The sequence below is a fragment of the Hemicordylus capensis genome, chromosome 4, assembly GCF_027244095.1.
Source record: "Hemicordylus capensis ecotype Gifberg chromosome 4, rHemCap1.1.pri, whole genome shotgun sequence".
Taxonomy (NCBI): domain Eukaryota; kingdom Metazoa; phylum Chordata; class Lepidosauria; order Squamata; family Cordylidae; genus Hemicordylus; species Hemicordylus capensis.
Genome location: NC_069660.1, coordinates 257841869 through 257864264, shown reverse-complemented (window position 1 = coordinate 257864264; position 22396 = coordinate 257841869). Strand labels below are relative to the sequence as shown.

The 22396-nt window shown below is 40.8% G+C and overlaps 1 protein-coding gene across 2 annotated transcripts in view; it reads left to right on the top strand.

Annotated features, from left to right (window-relative positions):
• RB1CC1 (RB1 inducible coiled-coil 1) overlaps positions 1-22396 on the top strand; it is a 126038-nt gene that overhangs the window by 45491 nt on the left and 58151 nt on the right. For both annotated transcript variants that reach the window (XM_053246516.1, XM_053246517.1), the window contains exons 9-15: positions 1886-2070; positions 4851-5037; positions 5152-5233; positions 6615-6676; positions 11185-11288; positions 13951-14080; positions 18923-20841. In XM_053246516.1, the coding sequence (XP_053102491.1) occupies positions 1886-2070; positions 4851-5037; positions 5152-5233; positions 6615-6676; positions 11185-11288; positions 13951-14080; positions 18923-20841 (2669 nt within the window). The remainder of the gene's footprint in view (positions 1-1885; positions 2071-4850; positions 5038-5151; positions 5234-6614; positions 6677-11184; positions 11289-13950; positions 14081-18922; positions 20842-22396) is intronic.

The window sequence follows — 22396 nt, the reverse complement described above, 5'->3', positions numbered from 1 at the left end:
CCAATTTCAGGGGGTTTGGACAAAGGGGTGATTTTTTGAGAATTTTTGAAGTTTTAGTGACTTTGGGGCAGTTTGGGGGCAGAAAGTGGATCTGCCCCAAAATAGTGGGGTGGGGTGGTAGTGTCTAATGGGTGGAAGCTACCACCCCAATTTCAGGGGGATTGGGCAGAGGGCTGATTTTTTGAGAATTTTTGAAGTTTGGGTGTCTTTGGGGCAGATTGGGGGCAGAAAGTGGATCTGCCCCAAAGGAGTGGGGTGGGCTGGTAGATAGTGCCTAATGGGTGGAGGCTACCACCCATCCCCAATTTAAGAGTGATTGGGCAGAGGGGTGAATTATGGTGAATTTATTTGTATGAGGTTTGTCTTCATAAGGTGAAGTGTGCTAAACTGATTACTTCCTCATATTATTCATAGTAAAGGAAAGTGTGAAAAAGTGAAAGTGGGGTCATGAGAGTTGTTTAATTGAAAAATATCTCATTTGCTATGATAGAATGAGAATTCACACCTTTTCTATTCACCATAATTCACCCCTCTGCCCAATCACTCTTAAATTGGGGATGGGTGGTAGCCTCCAGCCATCAGGCACTATCTACCAGCCCACCCCACTCCTTTGGGGCAGATCCACTTTCTGCCCCCAATCTGCCCCAAAGACACCCAAACTTCAAAAATTCTCAAAAAATCAGCCCTCTGCCCAATCCCCCTGAAATTGGGGTGGTAGCCTCCACCCATTAGGCACTACCACCCCACCCCACTCCTTTTGCCCCAGCCCCCACTTTCTGCCCCAATCTGCCCCAATCTGCCCCAAAGACATGAAATTTTCAGAAATTTACCAAAAATCAGCCCTTTGCCCAATCCCCCTGAAATTGGGGTGGTAGCCTGCACCCATTAGGCACTACCACCCCACCCCACTCCTTTTGCCCAGATCCCATGCTATGCCCCCGAACTGCCCCAAAGTCACTAAAACTTTAAAAAATCGCCAAAAATCAGAGGAAGGTCCAATCGACTTGAAATTTGGGTGGCAGGTAGAACACAAGGTCCCCTTTCAAACCAGCTATTTTTTGAGATCCGAACCGGTTCGGATCCGAACCGAGCCGGGGGGGTGGTTCGGCAAAACCAAAACCGAACCACCCTGGTCCGGTTCGGACCCGGTTCGGATCCGAACCGAACCGGGAGAACCGGTTTTATGCACATCCCTAAAAGAGGCACCTTTTACCGTGGTGATTCTCTTTATTTAGCAGGGGGAAAGGAACTGGCCCTATCCACCCTCAGCACAGTACCTCCAGTGACTGTTGCTGGTGTCTATCGTGTGTTTTTTAGAATGTGAGCCCTTTGGGGACATCTTCTTTATTTATTATTTCTCTGTGTAAACTGCCCTGAGCCATTTTTGGAAGGGCGGTATAGTAATCGAATTAATAATAATAAATAATAATTGCATATTGTCTTATATGTTGAAAAAGTGTGTGTGTTTGTGTGTGTGTATACACACACATACATAAATATATAAATACCTGCTCCATGAACAAAGATACACTTTTAAAAGTGGTGCCTTCATTATATTTAGCAGTAGAGCATTTGTTCCTAGATCTCAACATGGTGTTTTTTCCGTTGGCTGGAAAGGTGTCTCCTTTGTGGTTCTTCTAGTTTATGAGCCCTTTTGGAACACAATCATTTTATTGAGATGTAAACCGTGTTGAGAACTTTGAAAAGCATTATAAAAGTGTGTTTTAAATTCTTGGAATTTGGGTAGATCTGTGCTGTCCAAAGAGTCCAATTAGGACCATATAGGTTTATACTATGGGTGATTATTTCAGAACAGGAACACATATTTTGTTTCTTACTGATTTCTTACTGATCAATGGATTTTAAATTTCTGCTGCCTTTATAGGGATTTTTGGCTAATCAGAAGAGAGCAGAGAACTTGAAAGATCCTTCGGTGTTACCTGACTTGTGCTTGAGTCATGCAAATCAATTGATGATTATGTTAACTAACCACAGAAAACTTTTAGATATTAAACAGAAATGTACTACTGCCAAACAAGAACTTGCAAATAACCTACAAGTCCGACTGAAGTAAGTGATGCTGCTGCAGAGTTTGGTGTGTTCCCCAAAAAATGTTTGTTTAGCTTGTTTTATCTCCTCTTTAAAGACTCCTGTAACAGAAGCCTAAAGAATTTGGTGAGGACAGTGATACAGCTTCCTTAATCACACAAATTCCAGCTGTTCTTTAGTACAATTATAGGAAAGAGAGGGCCACAAATTTTATATTAAAATCAAACAGAATATTAGAGAAATTGAAAATGATGCTGGTCAGCATCCAGCACACACAATGCAGGCAGTGCTGGTCTACAGTGCTGGTCTACAATGCTGGTCCACACTGCCGGTGCTTGCACTGATGCATGAGCAATCTTTCATGTTTGCACATGAGCACGTATACTAGGGATGTGCAAATTGATTCGGGTACAAATTGATTTGTACCCGAATCTAGCTGATTCGGATTGTTATTGTTTGTTGATCTGGTCTGTGACCGCAATAAGCTTCCTTCCTGATTCGGATCTGGAGACAAAACAAATCACACCTGATTCAATTCGAATCAATTTGAAATTCAGGTCCCTCCTATTAATTCCCCCAGATTCCCAGCTTTCATTTAAAAAATAAAGCTAAGCTCTAGCCCTTGTACAAATGGAGTTATGGAACAACATGTGTGGTCACTATTTTTCAAGTCTTTGGATACTTTGGTGTATAATAACTTCCCCTCAATGAATCCCTATGAGGATTCATTACACACCTTCATTTCTTCTATTCATTTTGACTGTCTTTTCGACAGTGTCAACTGCCATGTGCCAACTACACCCCACTCCCACCCTAAAGGCAGTGGGGTATTACTCAGTTTATGTTCAAGGATTCCCCCCCCGCAAGTGTTTAGGCTCTTTGGTGTCTAATAACCTTTCCTCGTAATGAATCCCTATGAGGATTCATTACACACCAGAGTCTAAACACCTCAAAAATTCCTAAAATATAAACTGAGTACCCAGTGGCTTGTGAGTTGTGGGGGTAGTTGGATCATGGGATGCCACTAATTTCCCATCCCCAACTGCAAAGCGGTGGGGTCAAAATGAACAGAAGAAATGAAGGCATATAATGAATCCTCATAGGGATTCATTATGAAGAAAAGTTATTAGACACGAAAGAATCCAAACTCTTGAAAAATAATGACTACAGATTTTGCTCTAAAACTCCACTTCTACAAGGGCTAGAGCTTAGCTTTTCTTTTCTTTTTTAAATGAAAGCTGGGGATCCATGTTAGGGTTAGGATATGGCAACTTCGAATCTCTATAATTTCCTATGGCAGAAATGTTCAAAATCAGTAAAAACAAAAACAAAAGTTCATTAAAAGTCAACCAAGTGTCCTACTGCCTTGAAATGTGGTTGGTAGGTGGTACCCATGGGGACCTACCTACCACCCAAATTTGGTGCCCTTAGGACCTTAAGTGTTCCAAATCGGTCTCGGTCCGAGTAGAATCAAAGCAAATAAAAATAGAATCTGGGGTGATTTGGGGGGTGTAGATTTGGACACAAAACAAATCAGGGGTGATTTGTTTTGGGCACAAATTGAATTTAAAAAAATGATTTGTGCACATCCCTAACATATACTTCTATTAGCGTGGCTGTACTCCAGAAGTGCCAGTTAGATCAGAAACACATCTGACAGTTGGCAACATGTTTCCGATGCTAGCTTGCACTTTCAGAGAGTGGGCACACTAATCAAAATAGTTGCAGTCTTACAAAGACTGCCATTGTTTCACTGCACTGAGATGCAGCAGAACGGATGTATTGGCACTGCCCACGCTCTGCTGCATTGGGTGTTGGCTGCTGATTTTAATAGAAGAGTTAAGCATCTGCTGAAATCTCTCAAAATACATAGTAGTTAAGATGTTTAACTTTGGTTGGATTTTGTCCTTAGTTTTTGCTAATACTAGTTAGTAGCTGAAAATAGAGGGGGACCAAACAAGCATGTTGCGACCAGCTATGTATTCAGCATGCCAGTTAGTGTATGTGCCCTAGAGAGGTTAAGCTATTTTAATCAAGAATTTATTTATGGTGAGTTTAATAATTTAAGACACAGATGCCCAGATTATATAAGTCTCTGTTTCTTGAAGTCAACTTTATAACTAATAGCTTCTGTACTAAAATCTCATACAATTCAGGGAAAGGAGCTTTCTTTAAAATTAATATTTAGATAGTATGTAGGATTGTGTTTCTCACCATTTGGTAATATTGAGAAATAACACAGGCTTAGTATTGAAAGTAATGATGTTGATTTACACTGGAGATCCTCTCTCACTCACACTCAGACACCCACACCCCTCTACACCTTCAGAGGAGATTATTTGGGATTAGCGTATATCTGTTTGGCTTTTTTTACACCCCTTATGCACTAATCTGTTGATACTGTTTGTGTACATTTGACTGATTTGCCCCATCTTAGTTCCTGGTATGAATAGATAAGTGTCAAAGAAATAATTCTCTTGGAATAGTATTTTGCCTTGAAGCTGCAAAGCAACAGCAAAAATACTTTGATCCATATATTGTAGCTTGTAATCATGATGTTTGAGTGTCAGCCGATGATGGACTGTTACTTTGCATAGAGCTCCTTTGTGTGTATTGACTGCCTGATCACTTTTGTTTTATTTTGGCCAATAGCCAAAACAAATTATTTGTACTGAACTAGCAGTCTTTATTGATTACATTTGTTTATGAATAAGCAAATCATTGAACAAAATTAAGTTGAGATGGAACAAGTACATGGATGATTTTTCTTACCAATATCAATCAAGTATGCTACTCCTTAGGTGGTGCTGCTTTGTGATGCTTCATGCTGACCAGGATGGAGAGAAACTGCAAGCCTTGCTTCGTCTTGTAACAGAGCTGCTAGAAAGAGTGAAGATTGTAGAGAAACTTAGTAATGTCCCTCAGATGTACTGTTTGGCTGTTGTTGAGGTTGTAAGGAGAAAAATGTTTGTAAAACACTACAGGGAGGTAAGCAACTTAGATAATTTAGACTTCAGAGCTTTGAATGACAAGAAGAAATTACATGACCCTCGATGTGCATGTACAGATTTATTAAAAAATACACATTTGTTTTTCTTATAGTGGGCTGGTGCTTTAATAAAAGATGGGAAACATCTTTATGATGCAGAAAAGGCCAAAAGGGAATCTTTTGGGAAATTATTTAGTAAGTACTTGTTTTCTTCTTAAGCTGTGATCCTTAAACTTGTTGCTTTGGTGAAAACACCACTATAAAAACAATTTCTAAGGGCTTGTTAATACGTTATAGATAGCACAGAGGTTCTTTAAATTTGTACCCTGTGCCACTGGCTCACCAATTGGGCCAGACTAGATGTGACCATGAAAGCCACATTGGTTGTTCACATGCCTTCCCCCCCCCCCACACGCACACGGAAAAGGGAGTTGTGAGAGAACCTCCTCCTTCCCTCTTGCTCTCCCTCCACCACCACCCTACCTTAATATGCTCTGTTACCCTGGGCATTTTGTTCTCGTCTGGTTCCTATGCAAGATGTGAGCTGGAATGGTTGAGCAAAAAGGGGTAAAGTGCAGGAGGATTTGTCTCTCTGTGATGAAAAATCCAATATCCTTCCCTCACCATATAATTTTTTAATATGAACAGAGCCAGCACTTGTTTAAACACATATGGCTGCCCTCTGGGAAGAGCTGAAGGTTCCAAATTCCTTCCCTGGCATCTCCAAGATAGGGCTGGGAGAGATTCCTGCCTGCACCCTTGGAGAAGCTGCTGCCAGTCTTTGTAGACAATACTGAGTGAGATGGACCTATGGTCTGACTCAGTATATGGCAGCTCCCTATGATCCCTTTCATGTCTAGTTTTCCCCTTGCATCACGTAGTTTTCACCCATGCCTCAGTGGTGTGGTGAAAATATCCATATGATGAGGCACTGTATATAGATATGCTTACCATGCGGTGACAGTTGCCACATACTGTGGTCTTTAAAGTAGCTTTCACATATTGACCATGAGTCGTCAATATAATGTATGCAAGACCCAGGTTTTTTTTAAAGCCTGGTTTTTTTCCTACCTGGAAGCATATATTTAACATGCTTCTAAATACTGGGTAACAGTCAGGCGTGTTCAGTTATGACTAAGCACCATTGAAATCAAGGAGACAAGTTAGTTTGACTAAGCTTCACCAATTTCAGTCGAACTTGTCTGGATGTTGCCCACTGATGTCTGTTTCATGTTCAGGGAGGTTACATTAATACATAATTGTACAGAAAGTTATAACTCATTTTCTCCTTAAAAAATTGTTGAACCAACAAGTGAAGTTAAGGGAATACCAAATCCATGTCAAAACAGAAGACTTACAATTAAGAAATTTCAAAGAACGTGGACTCTATTTTTTCAAAAAATATGGACATCGTTTTGAAAGAGCAGTTCAAGATGTGAATAATATTTTCTGTATGTGAATTCTCATGTAAATTTATCTTATAAATAAATTTAAAAATAATGGTCATTATGTTGCACTTGAATGTCCATGGTGTTTTTACGCAAGTGGATGCAATAAAAAAGATCTCTTTGCACAGGGAAATCTTTTCTAAGAAATCGTTTGTTCAGGGGACTTGATGCCTGGCCTCCATCCTTTTGTGTGAGTATTTATTTCAGATTCATTATTTTAGTGAAGGCATTTGGTTCTTTCCAATAGGGGTGTGCACCGGACCGCGGACCTGCGGCTCGGCACTGGGGTGGGGGGGTCCATTAAGGGCGGGGGGGGCTTTACTCACCCCTCCCGCGCTTTGCTGCTTCGGCGCCATAATTACTTTAAAAAATGCGCCGCAGAATCATTTGCCGCTCCGGGGCTCCTTGACTTCAAAATCGGGCGGCAGGATACTTCCCTGCCGCCCCCAAAGCCCCCTCAAGCCATTTGAGCTCTTTAAATCTCGCCCCGGACCGAGTGCTAAAGCGCTCGGGCGGGCGGCGGGGAGATGTCCATCCGTCCGCCCGCCCCCTTCCCTGCCTTCTGCGAAGTGCAGGGAGGCTTCTGCGCGCGCGCGCGCGCGCGCAGAAGGCAGGGAAGGGGGCGGGCGGACGGACGGACATCTCCCCGCCGCCCGCCCGAGCGCTTTAGCACTCGGTCCGGGGCGAGATTTAAAGAGCTCAAATGGCTTGAGGGGGCTTTGGGGGCGGCAGGGAAGTATCCTGCCGCCCGATTTTGAAGTCAAGGAGCCCTGGAGCGGCAAATGATTCTGCGGCGCATTTTTTAAAGTAATTATGGCGCCGAAGCAGCAAAGCGCGGGAGGGGTGAGTAAAGCCCCCCCCGCCCTTAATGGACCCCCCCACCCTAACCCTCCCGAACTAAAACCACCCCTTGTCCGGACCGGTTCGGAGGCCAGTAGAATGGCCTCCGAACCGATCCGTGCACACTACTACTTTCCAAAGGGATTGGAGTACAGGTGGCTCTCATTATTTACAGGGGTTCCATTCTCGCCTATAGGCACGAATACCGAAACCACAGATAACGAAAGCTTGAGTCAGTGGGAATTGCGTGGGTTAGAAACAAATTTTATGGTTTTTTGGTCTCTGGTTGTTGTTTGTGTTATGGTTTTTATTGTTAAACTGATTTTAAGATGTGATATTTATAGAGTTTTATTTTAACTTGTGCGAATTGCTTTGAGATGCCTTATGAAAGACAGTATTAAAAATACCTTTTTTTTCTACCTGCAGAAATTATTTATTTTATTTATTTAACATATTTTTATACCACCCAAAACTTATGTCTCTGGGCGGTATGTCTCTTACGTCTCTGGAAATGAAACCTGGTCTCTAAGACCCAATCATGGATACGCGAAACCATGGATATGGAGTCTGTAGATAATGAGGGCCACCTGTAGTTAGTATAGTTGGAATTTCGAAAGAAACATAGATACGTAACATTAGCAGACTAGAAGAAAAGGGATATTTAGGTTATCCTTCACCCAGATAAAAGTTAATGCAAAGTTAAGATAAAAGGTTAGGTTGCCTTCACCCAGATGAAGGTTAATAGGGAGTACCTCACTGTTGGATTTACAAAAAATATTTGTAATAGAAACATTACACTAGTAGTGTTGTTCGGTAGGGATGTACAGAACGTTTTGACTCAAAACGGGCCATTTCAAATGTTTTCAAGTTCAAAGCAGAATACCCTTTAAATAAAGGGCCTGTTTCAATCTCTGAGCAGAACAACCCCATCTTGAATGATACGTTTTGATTGCCGTTTTGGAGGCCTGTTTCCTCCTTGCTGATTGTTTGTCTGGCACTAGCTTCCAGTGGGTTGCAATCTCCTTGCTTCTTGGTTGGCTTGTTACCATACAAATCAAGTGTTGCCATGGGCAAATGTGCCCCTATAGGCTGAGGGGAGGAGGGGGAACAAAAAAGGAGAGAATTTCAAAATGTGTTCAAAGGGACCCAGAGGCAGAGAGAGTTCTTATAGTGTGCTACTCTTGAAGAAGAGGATACATCAAAAGAGGATTAAGGACGTTTTACTTTTTTGGTTTTATTTTCTCAGCACTGAGTATAATATGCTGTGCTATTGATGCTATAACTATCTGGTTTTGCTGGATCTCTGATTGAAAAAGGCAGGACTTGGGTGCTTGCTTTCCTTGCGTTGTGGTTTGTTTTGTTTGTGAGATAGTGTTTTGGTGTGTGTGTAATATTTCTTGGTGATTGCTGTGATGAGCTCCATGTCTGGGCTTGAGACTAACTTGTGCTTCACACACTGTTCTGCAAATTAAAGCAGTTTATTCAGGCATTATGTGTTTTACAGAGAAAATAAGGAAAATTAAACCAAGAAACTTAGATGCATGCATGGAATAGAAACATTTTCAATACAGTATGATAAGCTTCATACAACTATGCAGTTAAATTAAACTCCTTTCCTTCTCTTGTTAGATTACTTTTGAGCTCTATTTGTTCCCATCAATATATAGTATTAAAGAAAATCTATAGTCGAAATAAAGAGAAATAAAATTAATATCTACCAATCTTCAAGCTGAATAATCTATTAAAGTTTCAGAAGTTAGAGGTACTCTAATTACAGCAAAAAAAAAAAAAGTTTGGCTGAAAAGGGGAAATCAAGGAAAGGTGGGAGGGAAACCTCTCAAATATGCTTCCTTCATTTTGAAAACTGTTATTAGTCAAACAAAAGCCAAAAAGGCCCAAATGCCCAGCCTTTATACCACAGCCAGATTACCCCAACTTTTCAGGTCTTTGGATGATTGCATTCGCTTGGCAGCCTAGCTATATCTATATCTATATATCTATCTATATAATTATCTAAGGTGTACCCATGGCTAATCCTGTCCGTGGCAGATTGCACGAAAGTTCACGAGCAGCTGCTGGGAGAGGGTGAGGAATGCCAGAAAGAAGCAGCTGACCAGCTGAGAGAAAGTGGTGGCAGAACTGACTGAAGGGATGTGGTGTGGGGGAATGAAGGGATGGAGACAAAATGAAGTCTGGGCAGGGAGCTGGAGCGCAGATGTTCAGCGCCGGGGGTCAGCTAGTTCATATTAATAAAATAAATTCTGTACAGGCAGAGCTCACTATTTTCCATCCACAGATCCGTTTATCTGCAATCAGGTAATTGACACGTGACCTTGGCATATGTGGGGTGAAGAGGTTAAATTCACACATCTGCAGGTTGGCGTGGTGGTGGCTGGAAACCATCTCGGAGGTCATTTCCAGCCACCATTTTAAGAAAAGGAGCTTTTTTGTAACTCGTTCTGTTGTTTCTGAAGTTTTCTGAGTGTGGATTCTATGATAGCAAATGAGATTTTCAATGAGACACCATGAATCCACTCTGCTCTCATTTGCTATCATAGAATCCACACTCAGAACACCTCAGAAACAACAGAACCCTGTACTCCATGGGTTAGAAACCCATGGGGGTGGTTGGCACCCTATGTGCACTACACCACCACTCGCTCTGGGCCACCCAAGCACCCCCCAAGTGCACTTATGGGGCTGCTGAAACCTCCATTATACCTTATGAGGAAAAACCTTAAAGACGCGTAAACTTCAACAATTCACCAAAAATCAGCCCTCTGCCCAAATGCTTTGAAAAAATTCAGGTAGCTTCCTTGCCCCTACCTGGCAATACCACCAACCCCACACTGCTCTAGGCCACCCCTTTCCCCCGACGTGAAGCGATACACCCTCCCTTATACCTAATGGGGGAAAACCTTAAAGACGTGTAAACTTCAACAATTCACCAAAAATCAGCCCTTTGCCCAATCACTCTGCAATTGGGGTGGTAGCCTCCACCCATTAGGCACTACCACCCCACCCCACTCTTTTGGCCCAGATCCCACGTTATGCCCCCAATCTGCCCCAAAGACACTAAAACTTCAAAAATTCACCAAAAATCAGCCCTTTGCCCAATCCTTCTGCAATTTGGGTGGTAGCTTCCATCCATTAGATACTACCACCCCACCCCACTCTTTTGGCCCCAGGACCTGTTTTTTTAATCCGAATCAATTTGGATTCGGATTAATTTGGATCCGAATCGAATCGGGGGTGATTCGGAAGGGCCAGATTCGGATACAGAACGAATCGGAGGTGTTTCGATTCGGATGTGAATCGAAACACCGAAAATCCAAATTGCACACCCCTACTATCTATTTAAAAAATAAATAATAATTTTAAAAATTTTCACCGATCATGCTCCAATGTAAAAAGTGCATTCAGTTAATTTAAGTTGCAGGATTGCAGATGCAAAATTTGATATCTGCTAGTCATTGCGAAGTACAACTTCAAAACCAATTCTTCAAAATATAGAATAGATATTGAATTATATGTGTTAATGCCTTTCTGATGCTGCAAATCCTCTGTCAGTGCTGTGTATACAACTTCATTTGGCAGCCCACTATTTTACCTGCAGTTTCTTACATCATGACTTGTTTTCAAACCCGCTGAGTAGGAACATCCAATTGTATCACAAATAGGATGAAAGATGAAGTAAATTGAAAGCATTCTTCCTATAAAAATAAAACATTAGTTAAAACTAGCTATCAGACTAATTCTACATGTGCTGTTGATGCCGTTTATGGACTTTAAATATTCAGTCCCTTACATATTTGTTACTTCTTATATACAAAATGTACAATTTTGTTTTTCACATAGACCCGAAAACCTCGCAGGTTTGATGGAGAACTTCCTGATATCTCAGTATCTGACCTGCAATTTTTACAGTCCTTTTGTCCTTCAGAAGTCCAGCCATTACTCAGGTAAGATAAATTTCTTGATTCAGTTTAGTTTTTTCAAATAATTCTGCATCATAAAATGAAACAATCTTTTTTCCTGGCAGTTGGCAGTTCTCCAGTTGGCAAAATGGCTCCCTTTCATTTTAACTCTTTAAATCCCTAAACAGTCCAGGACGAGGACTGTATTTAAAGGGCTATCTACTCTCAGAAACCTGCCTGATAATTAAGATAGGCCTCGGATTACAATCTCTCTTGTGCTCTCACCTTCTTCTGAGGTTAGGTTGTCGGCTACCAGAAAAGGGGCCTCTTCAGTTGTGAGTGGTACCTCAACTTTGGGGCTCCATCCCCTTACGCATTCACCTGTCACCAAATTTGATTTCCTTTAGACACCAGGTAATAAGGCTTTTTCCAGACTTTTATTAACTCCTAGATCAGTCTTAGCTCTTGCTTAAGTACATGCTGTTGTATTAATGTTTCATACTTTGTTTAATTTTAATTGTATTCAAATTTTAGTTGTAAGTTAACTCTTTTTAAAGATGGTATAATATGCAGGCGTTGAAAAATACAAAGACCTGCAAGCTTTTAAAATAAGGTCAGATTCTCTGTCCTGTGGTTTTTGGAATGGGTGTATGCCAAGGTGAAAACAGTTCTTCTCTTTTACAACCCTAATCTTTTTTGAACATATGAAGCTGCCTTATACTGTCAGACCATTGGTCCATCTAACTCAGTGCTGCACAGTTTTGTCCTTCCTGCAGCAGTTGGACTAAAACTTCCATCATTCTGATTGTTGGCCACTGTGACTGGGGATTATGGGAGCTGTAGTCCAAAAATAGCTGAAGAGCCAGAGTTGTGTAGCCCTGATTTAACTGAAGTATTGTCTACTCTGTATCAATCTGAGAATGAACCCAGAACCTCCTTCATGCAAAGCATGTGCTCCAGTGCTGAGCTAAGGCCTCCTCCCTATTCTTATTGTGCCCAAGTTCCCTCAGCAACACAACATTGTGTATACAGCATACACTAATGTGTGTTTGTTAGCTTTGCAGAGGAAGAAAGGTTGCTCAGGGAAGGGTTGCTCAGTCTTGATACCTTAATGTTGCCTGAATGTCTCAGTTATGCATCCTCATACCAGGAGAATACTGGGACAGGGACCACAGGAACTTGTGGTGTGGATCCATGTTTCCCCCGTGAGCTTTCTAGTATCTTTGCCCAAGAGCCCTAAATGGGAATTGAGTGTGACTTTCAGTTGCAAACAAGAGTTAACTACACGAGGAACTTAGTTTTTCCTTCAGAGAACCTTGAGAAGATGTGATGCTCTTATCAACACTGGGGTGCAAGTCTGTAATTGTATAGTTTCAGAGCATGAATAAGAAAACATTTGAAACAACTGTATATGTTACTGAAGGATTATGCTGCTTGTTCAAGATGCCATTACTAAGCCGCGGCTCTGTTTCCATTCTGTAACACTGGGAAAACATTATCCCCTTTTTCTTCAACAATATATGGCAGCATTAAAGGCAAAATCTAGATACTAATTTGTAATACAGGAAAGAACATAAGAACAACCCTGCTGGATCAGGCCCAAGGCCCACCTAGTCAGCGTCCTGTTTCACACAGTGGCCCACCACAGGCAGAGCTGAGGGCATGCTATCTCTCCTGCCATTACTCCCCTGCAACTGATATTCAGAGGCATCCCACCTCTGGGATGCCTATAGCCCTCCGACTAGTAGCCTTTGATAAACCTCTCCTCCATGAAGTTATCAAACCCCCTCTTAAAGCCTTCCGGCTTGTTGGCTGTCACCACGTCTTGTGGCAGAGAATTCCACAAGTTGATTACGTGTTGTATGAAAAAGTACTTCCATTTGTTGGTCCTAAATTCTTTGGCAGTCAATTTCATGGGATGACCCCTGGTTCTAGTGTTGTGAGAGAGGGAGAAAAATGTCTCGGTCAATTTTCTCCACACCATGCAAGTGGAGAAACTATCTGCATATGAAATATTTTAATGGCAGAGAAGCTTAAAGTTTTACTGGAGATGTGCCTTAGATTCTCACCTTCTATAATTTGAGGATAATAAGGGCTCCTTCAAGTGTTACAGAATTCCAGCACACAATATACTTCTATTTAGGAAGTTGACTGGAACTTGTTTGTAGCCCATCTCATGGGATGAACATACTTTGTGTGCCTTGCGCTGTACACACAACTATCTTCACGTTGCATGTTTATTTTCAAATATTTTATACCCTCCCCCTTAAAACCTGCATAGCTTTTAAAACAGTGCATAACAACAAAGCACTGAAGTTTACTAAGTCAAGGCTAGGCCATCTTCTACTCTTATGGAAAATTAAATGCTTGATTTAAACAACAAAATGTGCTTTCTAAAAATTAAATAATTTAGGCCAGATTTTTATGATTGTGCACTGAAGCTTGTCAGTGCTTCTCTTTTCCAAGTGTTAACCCCTTTCACCACCTGAGTAGTCCATTCTTTGAAGGTCAGGGGACCTCCAGAGTGGCATCTGGCACAGTGCAAGGGGCCACATCAAAAGCTGGCATAAGTCAAATGCTCAGAGCATATGCATTAGGCATTTTAGATCCTAACATTAGCAAGTAAGTGTTCTTTAAATGTAATCTATAGTACATTATATTAATCTATAATAATCTAATCCATATGAAATATTTTATTTCTTTGAAGGGTTCCTATACTTTGTGATTTTGAACCTCTCCACCAGCATGTACTTGCTCTACATAATCTGGTCAAAGCAGCACAAAGTTTGGATGATGAAATGTCACAGACTATTACAGATCTGCTGAATGAACAAAAGGTATCTTTGGGGTTATGCGTGTGATTGCATATAAGGGTAAAGTATTGCATGCCAGCACTCAGCACAATTACTGAGAAGAAAATTTAGTTGTCAAGTAATAAGTGAGAATTTTTTTTAGAATTGGGAAGCTAATTCTTCTGTTCATCCTTTGTTTCCCAAAAGAAATGGTTAGCCAATTTAGTCATCAGTCAGATCACAGTCCTGAGAACAGCATAAAATAATAGTAATATTATATTTATAAATTAATATTTGTAATTAAGCAGTGAACTTATAAGGTAACAAAGCTTATGTATTCCCCATGGGAGATCCATAAACTATTGTCAATAATAAGGAGCTCTTAAAATACTACTTACACATATTGTTGTCACTTTCTAGTTCAAAATGTGCATACTCCAATAAGCCTTTACACTGCCTGTAAGAGTTGATTCTTCCAGTGGCTTGGATCAAGAGAGATCTGTGGCAATTTTCCATTCTTCTTCTGCTTCTTCCTCCCCTACCCCTGGCTGCATCCCAAATCCCAGCACCATTATTTTCTGGCATGATAAAGTTGCTTTGATATGGTTTTTACCATATCACTTTCATGTGGTGAATCTTTTACTTGAATGAGTCATCAAATGGGGAAAGCTGATATTGTATTATATCCAGAAATATGCAGAACTAGCTTTCATCATGACATGATTTTCAAAAAAGGAAAAAAAAACCTTCCTGTAAGTCTCTCAGGGCTTATTCAAATATAACATGCAATTGTGTTGATATTGCCTTATCAAAAAAGTAGTGTGGCTATATAGGACTTGATTAAATTTTTAGAGCATCCAATATAAGAAAAGCAGAATTTGAGCTTCTCAAACAAGTATAATAATTCATGCACACATTTGTTCCCTACCTTTTTTTAACCTCTAATTTTAGATCTTTTCGCATCACTTGGTGGTAGCGGTGGGTAGGTGGAGAGCTTAAGATGGTTGGAATGTATGGCTGGTGCCAATTCAGCATAGTATATCATAGGAACACATAATAAACTGTCTTATCCTGTCAGACCATTGATCCATCTAACTCAGTGTTGTGTGCGCTGACAAAAACTCCATAATTTCAGACAGGAGTCTTTCCCAGCCCTACCTGGAGATGCCAGGTGCAGAATCAGGTACCTTCTACATTGGGCCTACTCAGCTTAGGCCCCCCAGCTGTTTTTGGTCTACCGCTTCCATAATCCCCAGCCACAGTGGGCCAGGGATTATGGGAGTTGTAGGCCAACATCTACAGGGGGGCCGAAGTTGAGCAGGCCTGTTCTACATGTGAATCAGATGCTCTACACTGAGCTATGGTACTCTTCCCATATCTTTCATAAATTTAGGCTGTTAAACATGACAACAGGAATGATTATACAGCACCACATATAACTATAACTAATTAATTTCCATGTTAATGTCATAATGCCTGATATTGCTAGAGCAAAGTAAGTGAGAATCGATCCCACATGTCTTTAAAGCCTTAAATAAGAAGAACTCCAATACATCCACAGATTAAGAGCTAATTGTACCCACTTATAAAAACCCTGCCTGGTATGGATATATTTAGCCACTGTCTCTTTTTATGCCTTGATCAAACCACCTACTGCCAGCAGCCTTTTTTCTTATGCTGCTTTTTTGATATGTCAATCATGCCTACCTTGAACTCTTTCATTGAAAATCTAGTTGGGTGGAATCCATTAAATCTCACGTTTTGTTTCCAAATAATGCATGTTTCCAAATAATGCATCCCTTTGTCTTCATTAACATTTTTGTATTTATTTGTAAAGTGCACACAGGATACTTGGCATATTTAAATGATCTATGAGATGCCTTTTGGGTTTCCCTAAAGTAGTTTGTTGAGCTTGATCCGCCCCAACCCCTACAACACACACACACATCTCTGAAGAACTTAGACCTCTTAATCACAAAGTGTGCTTGTGATGTTTGGAATACTTTGACTTTTAGCACAAAACATCTCAGTTTTACTAATATTAAGCATACTTAAGTGTCAGTTATGTATTTCTAAAAGCATCTGTTGTAAATTTACATGCTTGTCGCCTCATCAGGAGGCCTTTGACTATTTTGACAGCTTCTTCTTAAAGAAGTAACATATGGAGAGACTTAACTCTAAGGAAAAATCATTTTATAATTTTTTTTGCTTTAGAATTCTTATTCATTATAGTCTTCTAGGTCTCTTGATGTTTTTTGTTTCCTTGGATACTTTCTTGAATGCTTAATACAGGTAGGTATTAATTTGGAAGCATTGGATCATGCCTCAGTTATTTTTTAAGTGTTGTTAGGAATGCAATCCAGCATAGAATTTCAGTAGACCTCACATATGTGCAGCTGAGCACAGGATTGCTATCTAACGACTAAATTATGTTGTGCTAAACATCTAGTTTTAGCTAGGGATGGGCCCGGACCAGTCCGGAGGCCATTAAAAAGCCTCTGGACAGGTCCGGAGCTGGGTGGTTCGGTCCGGGGGTGGGGGGTACCTTTAAGAGCGGCAGGAGGGTTTACTTATCCCTCCAGCCGCTTTCCCGCTTGGCGCCGTAATCCTCTGTGTAATAGGGGCGGCAGGACAAGGACTCCTGGGTTTTTTTGCAAGTAACGTCGGGGAAGGGAAGGGGTATAGCCGCTGCCATCGCTGCCACACTCGCCCTTCCTGGCACTTCAGTTGCTCTGATCTCCATGGATGTGAGAGGGGGAGTCGGTAGGGTAAGAGCTCTTTTTGCCTGGAGGGCGAAGATCGAGTGGTGCTTTGTCTCCAAGCGTCCCTCGTGCTTTGGCGGCAGCGCTGACTGAAGGATGCACCTGGCCACTGAACTGCAAGTCTCGCGACCTGTTGGTGAGAGACTCTCCACAGTCCCAGCATCATCCGGCACAGATGGCTTCAAGCCGGCTGATGCCGACGCTATCTGCGCAGGTCGATGGGGCAGAGGCGCCTCAAAGGCTCGTCTCCCCCGTAAAGGTCTCTCCTTGCCTCTTTCCTTTTGTTACAAGGATAATCCTGTACCATCCTGTGTGCTCCATGCACCACGAAAGTAAGAGCGGGAGGTGCGGAGGGGAAAGGAGAAGGAAAAGATACAATAGAAGGGGTTTTATATATATATTTTACAAGAAGGGGAAGGGGCAGCAGGGAGGTGTCCTGCCGCCCCAATTACACAGAGGATTACGGCGCCAAGCGGGAAAGTGGCTGGAGGGGTAAGTAAACCCTCCCGCCGCTCTTAAAGGTACCCCCCCCACCCCAGTGCCGGACCGCAGTTTGCGGTTCCGTACACACCCCTAGTTTTAGCCTTATGTATTTGTAGTTTTTCTTAAGTTAAATACCAGCCATGTGGGGTAGGAACAATCAGAATCCCAGCTGTGACACATGTTTGATTTTTCCATGCTTTCGCTGATTCCCTTTTTCTTCCCTGCTTTGCCCCCATCCCCTCAGTAAGAGATCCTCAGGGGCACAGGACCAAAAAAAAGAGAAAGAGATTGAAAATTGCCCCTCTCTGGGTTCTTATATATGAACTCAGTTTTTTCATTCATTTTTGTATGCCATCACAGTGTAAAAACATGAACCAACAATTTTATTTTCATTCTGGTATTGAATTCAGCATATATGTCTTGATAGAAATCAAGATATAGATGGCACCATGTGACTGATCATGACTAAATTTCACTTTCTTGGTAGACTCCACTATTGAATGACACTATATTAAAATTGTTTTCTGTTCACATATCTCAACTACATCCTTAAATCCATATACTGGTTTCCTGTTTGTTCCTGGTTCCTAGAAGGACAAAACTTCTATTCCTTGCTTTCACCTTTCTGTTCACATATCTCAACACATTCTGTCATATCTGCTTGTCCAACTCCACCAGCCTCAACTATTCAAGTGTGTCCTACCTCAAATGACTTTCTCAAGGCTGCAACCACTTCCCCAAATGCCTCTGCAATGCCACTTCTTATTCTGTTCCATGAAGCCTTTGGCTCAACTCCCAAGTACCCATACTGTTCTGTAACTAGCCAACGTGCATGTACATGAACTAATCACACATATTTTACCCTGCATTCACTTCTAACTCCTTCATATGTTGTCTCCCTTGTGTGTTTTTAGGTTTAGTCCTTGAGACAGGGACCTTTCTCGTGTGTGTGTGTGTGTGTGTGTGTGTGTGTGTGTGAGAGAGAGAGAGAGAGAGAGAGAGAGAGAGAGAGAGAGAGAGAAACACCATGCAAATAGGGTAGCATCGTGTGAGCAGAATGCTTCTACTTATACCACAGGGGAGGGGTGACTTTTGATTATTTCCTCTTCCCTCTGAAATCCCCTGCATCCAAAAATATATTCCTGAGGATTGGGGGACTGCAGAGGAGACTGGAAATCTAAAAAAATAAATAAATCACCCATCTCCCAGTTGTGAGCAGAAGCATTTCACTCACACTAACTTTATGCTACCCACGGATGGTGCTATATAAATTATTATTATATTGTAATTACTTATATATTGACATAGTGCAGTAGTTTGGAGTACCAATTGACAATGCTGGTTTTTGAAAAACTATGTGTACCAGTTTATTATTGCTTTTTCTATTGGTTTGAGTCAGCCTAAGTTACTATTGTGACCACAAGGGCCTCTATCTGAGGTCTTGTTGCTGTGCACTGGCATTTCCATAGCTTTTCCTTCTGACACCAGTGCTACTCAGAAGTCTGTTTTGTAAAGGGCAGGGAAAGGTCTCAGAAGCCTCTTTGCACATATGGAGCTCACTTGTTTTTTGATTGGGCCCCACCCACATTGTTAGTTGTTTATGAAAAATTAGTGTGTTGATCATATGTGTTTATACTTTCAGGCTTCCAACAGTCAAGTCTCGCCACAATCTGTCACTACACCAAGGATGGAAAGTACAGCAGGAACAACAATTGCTACCTCTCCTAGAACTCCACCCCCACCACTCAGTTTTCAGGGTCCCTTGTACCCTCCTGTGAGTCCCCCTGGTCCATTAGAGGAATTATCTCCAGACAGTATTGATGCTCATACATTTGATTTTGAAACAATTGCCCATCCAAACATAGAGCAAGCCCTCAAGCAGGGGTCTTTAGATCTGGACTCATTGGCAGAAAGTCCAGAATCTGATTTTATGTCAGCAGTGAATGAGTTCATAATAGAAGAAAATCCAGCCTCTCCAAATGTGATAAGTGATCCACAAAGTCCAGAAATGATGGTGGAGTCTCTCTATTCCTCAGTTATCAATGCAATAGACAGTAGGCGGATGCAAGACACAAATATATGTGCAAAAGAGGAAGCCCTAGAAAATTCTGCTATCAATATTTATATGGAGAAATGTAGAGTTCTTGCCCAGGAATCTCAGTTGAATTTAAGAAATATCAAAGAGGATCTTTGTCACTTTAGAACATACATAGAAAAAGAACAATGTGACTTTTCCAGTTCATTAAAATGTACTTCCATAGAAATTAGAAATATTATCGATAAAGTAAAACTTTCTCTTGAAAAAACACTAAAAGATAAGCATCAAAAAGAACTGCAGTCTGTAAAAACTGAATATGAAAGTAGAATGAATACCTTAGTTGAAGATGGTGAAGAGAACCAAAAAAAGATTACAAAACTAAAATCTGACTTAAAAGGTCTTGAGGATGTTTTGCACGATAAAAATAATGAATTTACAGTAGTAAAGAATGAAAAAGAGGCTGTTATGTGTTTACAGAATGAAAAAGACCAGAAGCTGCTTGAATTGGAATGCCAAATGAAAAATCAGAGTTGTGAAATTAAAGAATTAAGGGAGTCGCGTGAAAAAGTATTAGAAAATTTGAAAAAGCTTCATATTGAAAATGATGAAAAATTGCAACTTTTGAGGGTAGAACTTCAGAATTTGGAGCAAGATCACCTAACAGAACTAGAATCCAATCTACATGTCAGACATATACAAGAATTTGAAGAACTAATGGCCAAGCACAATGATTGTTTAGAAAAATTAAAAATAGAAAATCAACACAGACTTGAACAAATGCAGGAATCTCATGCTGCAGATGTCCAAGAAAAAGTACGACAAATTGAGGAATTAAAGATAAAGGTTTCTGAACTGTCTGACTTGAGATGCAAGTTGGAGGTCGAACTTGCACTGAAAGAAGCAGAATCAGATGAGATTAAACTGCTCTTCGAAGAAAGCAAAACTCAGCAACAGGATAATCTAAAATCCCTTATTGACAAGGAAACTGAAATTTTAAGAAAAGAGATTGATAAATTGAACCATAAAATACAGGTTAATAATGATGAGTATCAGGTGGGTTTAGCAGCACTGAGAACTTTAATGACCATTGAGAAAGATCAGTGCATTTCGGAACTAATTAACAGGCATGAAGAAGAAACCAATTTGCTTAGAACTGAGTTGAGCAATGTAACTTCTTTGCATCAAAAAGCTCTTGAAGCAGAAAAAAAATTGGAAGAACAAATTACAGAATTGCAAGGAAAGCTAGAATTGGAAGTGAGTGTCCTAGAGAAGCAAAAAGAAGAGAATTTGACTCTGTGCAAACAGCAGAAAAAATATGAAGTCACTATCAGTACACTTGAAGAAGAGAGAGATCTGCTCATAATGATCCGTGAGCAGGATAGGAAACTTCTTGTTCAGGAGCTCAGTTGCGAAAAAGAAGAAGCAGTGCGAAATGCCCTTAAAGAGTTTGAGTTGCAGAGAGAAGCTGTTGAAAAAGAACTTTTTGAAAAAATCCAGCAGCTTGAGATGCAAGTTAATCAGAGGTATTGTATGAATTAAATTACACTCTTACATTTGAAACAAAATAAACCAACAGTGCTGAATATATTTTGTAGTCAGTGGATGTAAGCACAGTTTCAAGTTTCAGGGGTTTTTATTCCTAGTCCTAGAGTCCTTTATATCGGTCTCCACCTACTCACCTTCTGCACCCTCCGATATCTTGAGACCTCAAAAGCAGTCTCTAAGTTGAAGGTTGCATAGATAATCCTTATTGGGTACATGGCTTATTTTTCTTTCTTTCTGCCTCCTCCTCAAATGATCTAGTCATCCATTATCTAAATAAAAAGCTGCAGTCCAATAGACATAATATAAAGGGGGAAATGGACAGGGAGGAAAATGGGAAAACAAGCACATTCAAGTACCATGCTTGGGTAAAGAATTCTTTCTTGACTTCAGTTTTCAAGGTACCAATTAAATATGCATTGCCTTTGAAACACTTGGTAAGCTATTTTGTGCTTTTCTAGATAGTTTGGGCTCTAGATTCAAATCTGCTTAATAGAGCTGGTGACATCCTTTCATTGGGCTTGGAGTGCTTCTGTTTTCTGATGTATGGGTGGTAATGGCCTTGTAAGCATCCTGCAAAAATATTGTAGCCTATGTTAAAAAAATGGCCATGTCAGAGATTGCTCTTTTTCTCTGATGTGGAAAATTGTGACATAGCTGGTGCACTTTCAAACAATTGGTATTCTTTCTATGTGAAAACTATACCCTCTCAATTAAGTATATTTGAATCCACCACAGAGAAACTAAGGGAGAGGGGATGGCAGAGACAATATCCACAAAATAGGATTCATTCACCCTTGCTCCCATTGTTAGTATATCATATTTTAAAAGCACTTTACTGCTTGGTTACTGTTTGGGCTGTTTATTTCTCTAAAAACTGATACTACTTTAATGAACCAGTTTGAAAGTAATTAATTAGCTTCAAAATGGCTGGAAATTTATTTATTTATTTATTCATTCATTCGATTTCTATACCGCCCTTCCAAAAATGGCTCAGGGCGGTTTACACAGAGAAATAACAAATAAATAATAAATAAGATGGATCCATGTCCCCAAAGGGCTCACAATCTAAAAAGAAACACAAGATAGACACCAGCAGCAGTCACTGGAGGTACTGTGCTGGGGGCGGATAGAGCCAGTTACTCTCCCCCTGCTAAATGAAGAGAATCAACACGTTAAAAGGTGCCTCTTTGCCAAGTTAGTAGGGGTAAACTGACATCAAAATCATTTCTGACCACTCAGGAACTGTGGATGGGTGAAAACTACCTATTTATTTATTTAAAAATTATTGTATACCGCCTTCTCCAAAGACTCTAGTTGGTGAACAATAACAATAATTAAATATATATATATTAAATGGCAAAAGCCTGGCAAAAATGGTAGGTCTTAAGAAGGGCCTTAAAAGCCTCTAAGGAGGGGGCTGAATGAATCTGGGGTGGGAATTGTGTTCCAAAGAAGAGGGGTGACCACAGAGAAGGCCCTCCTACAGGCCCAGGCACCATGCACTACACCAAGGCCCGGGACACTAAGGAGGGC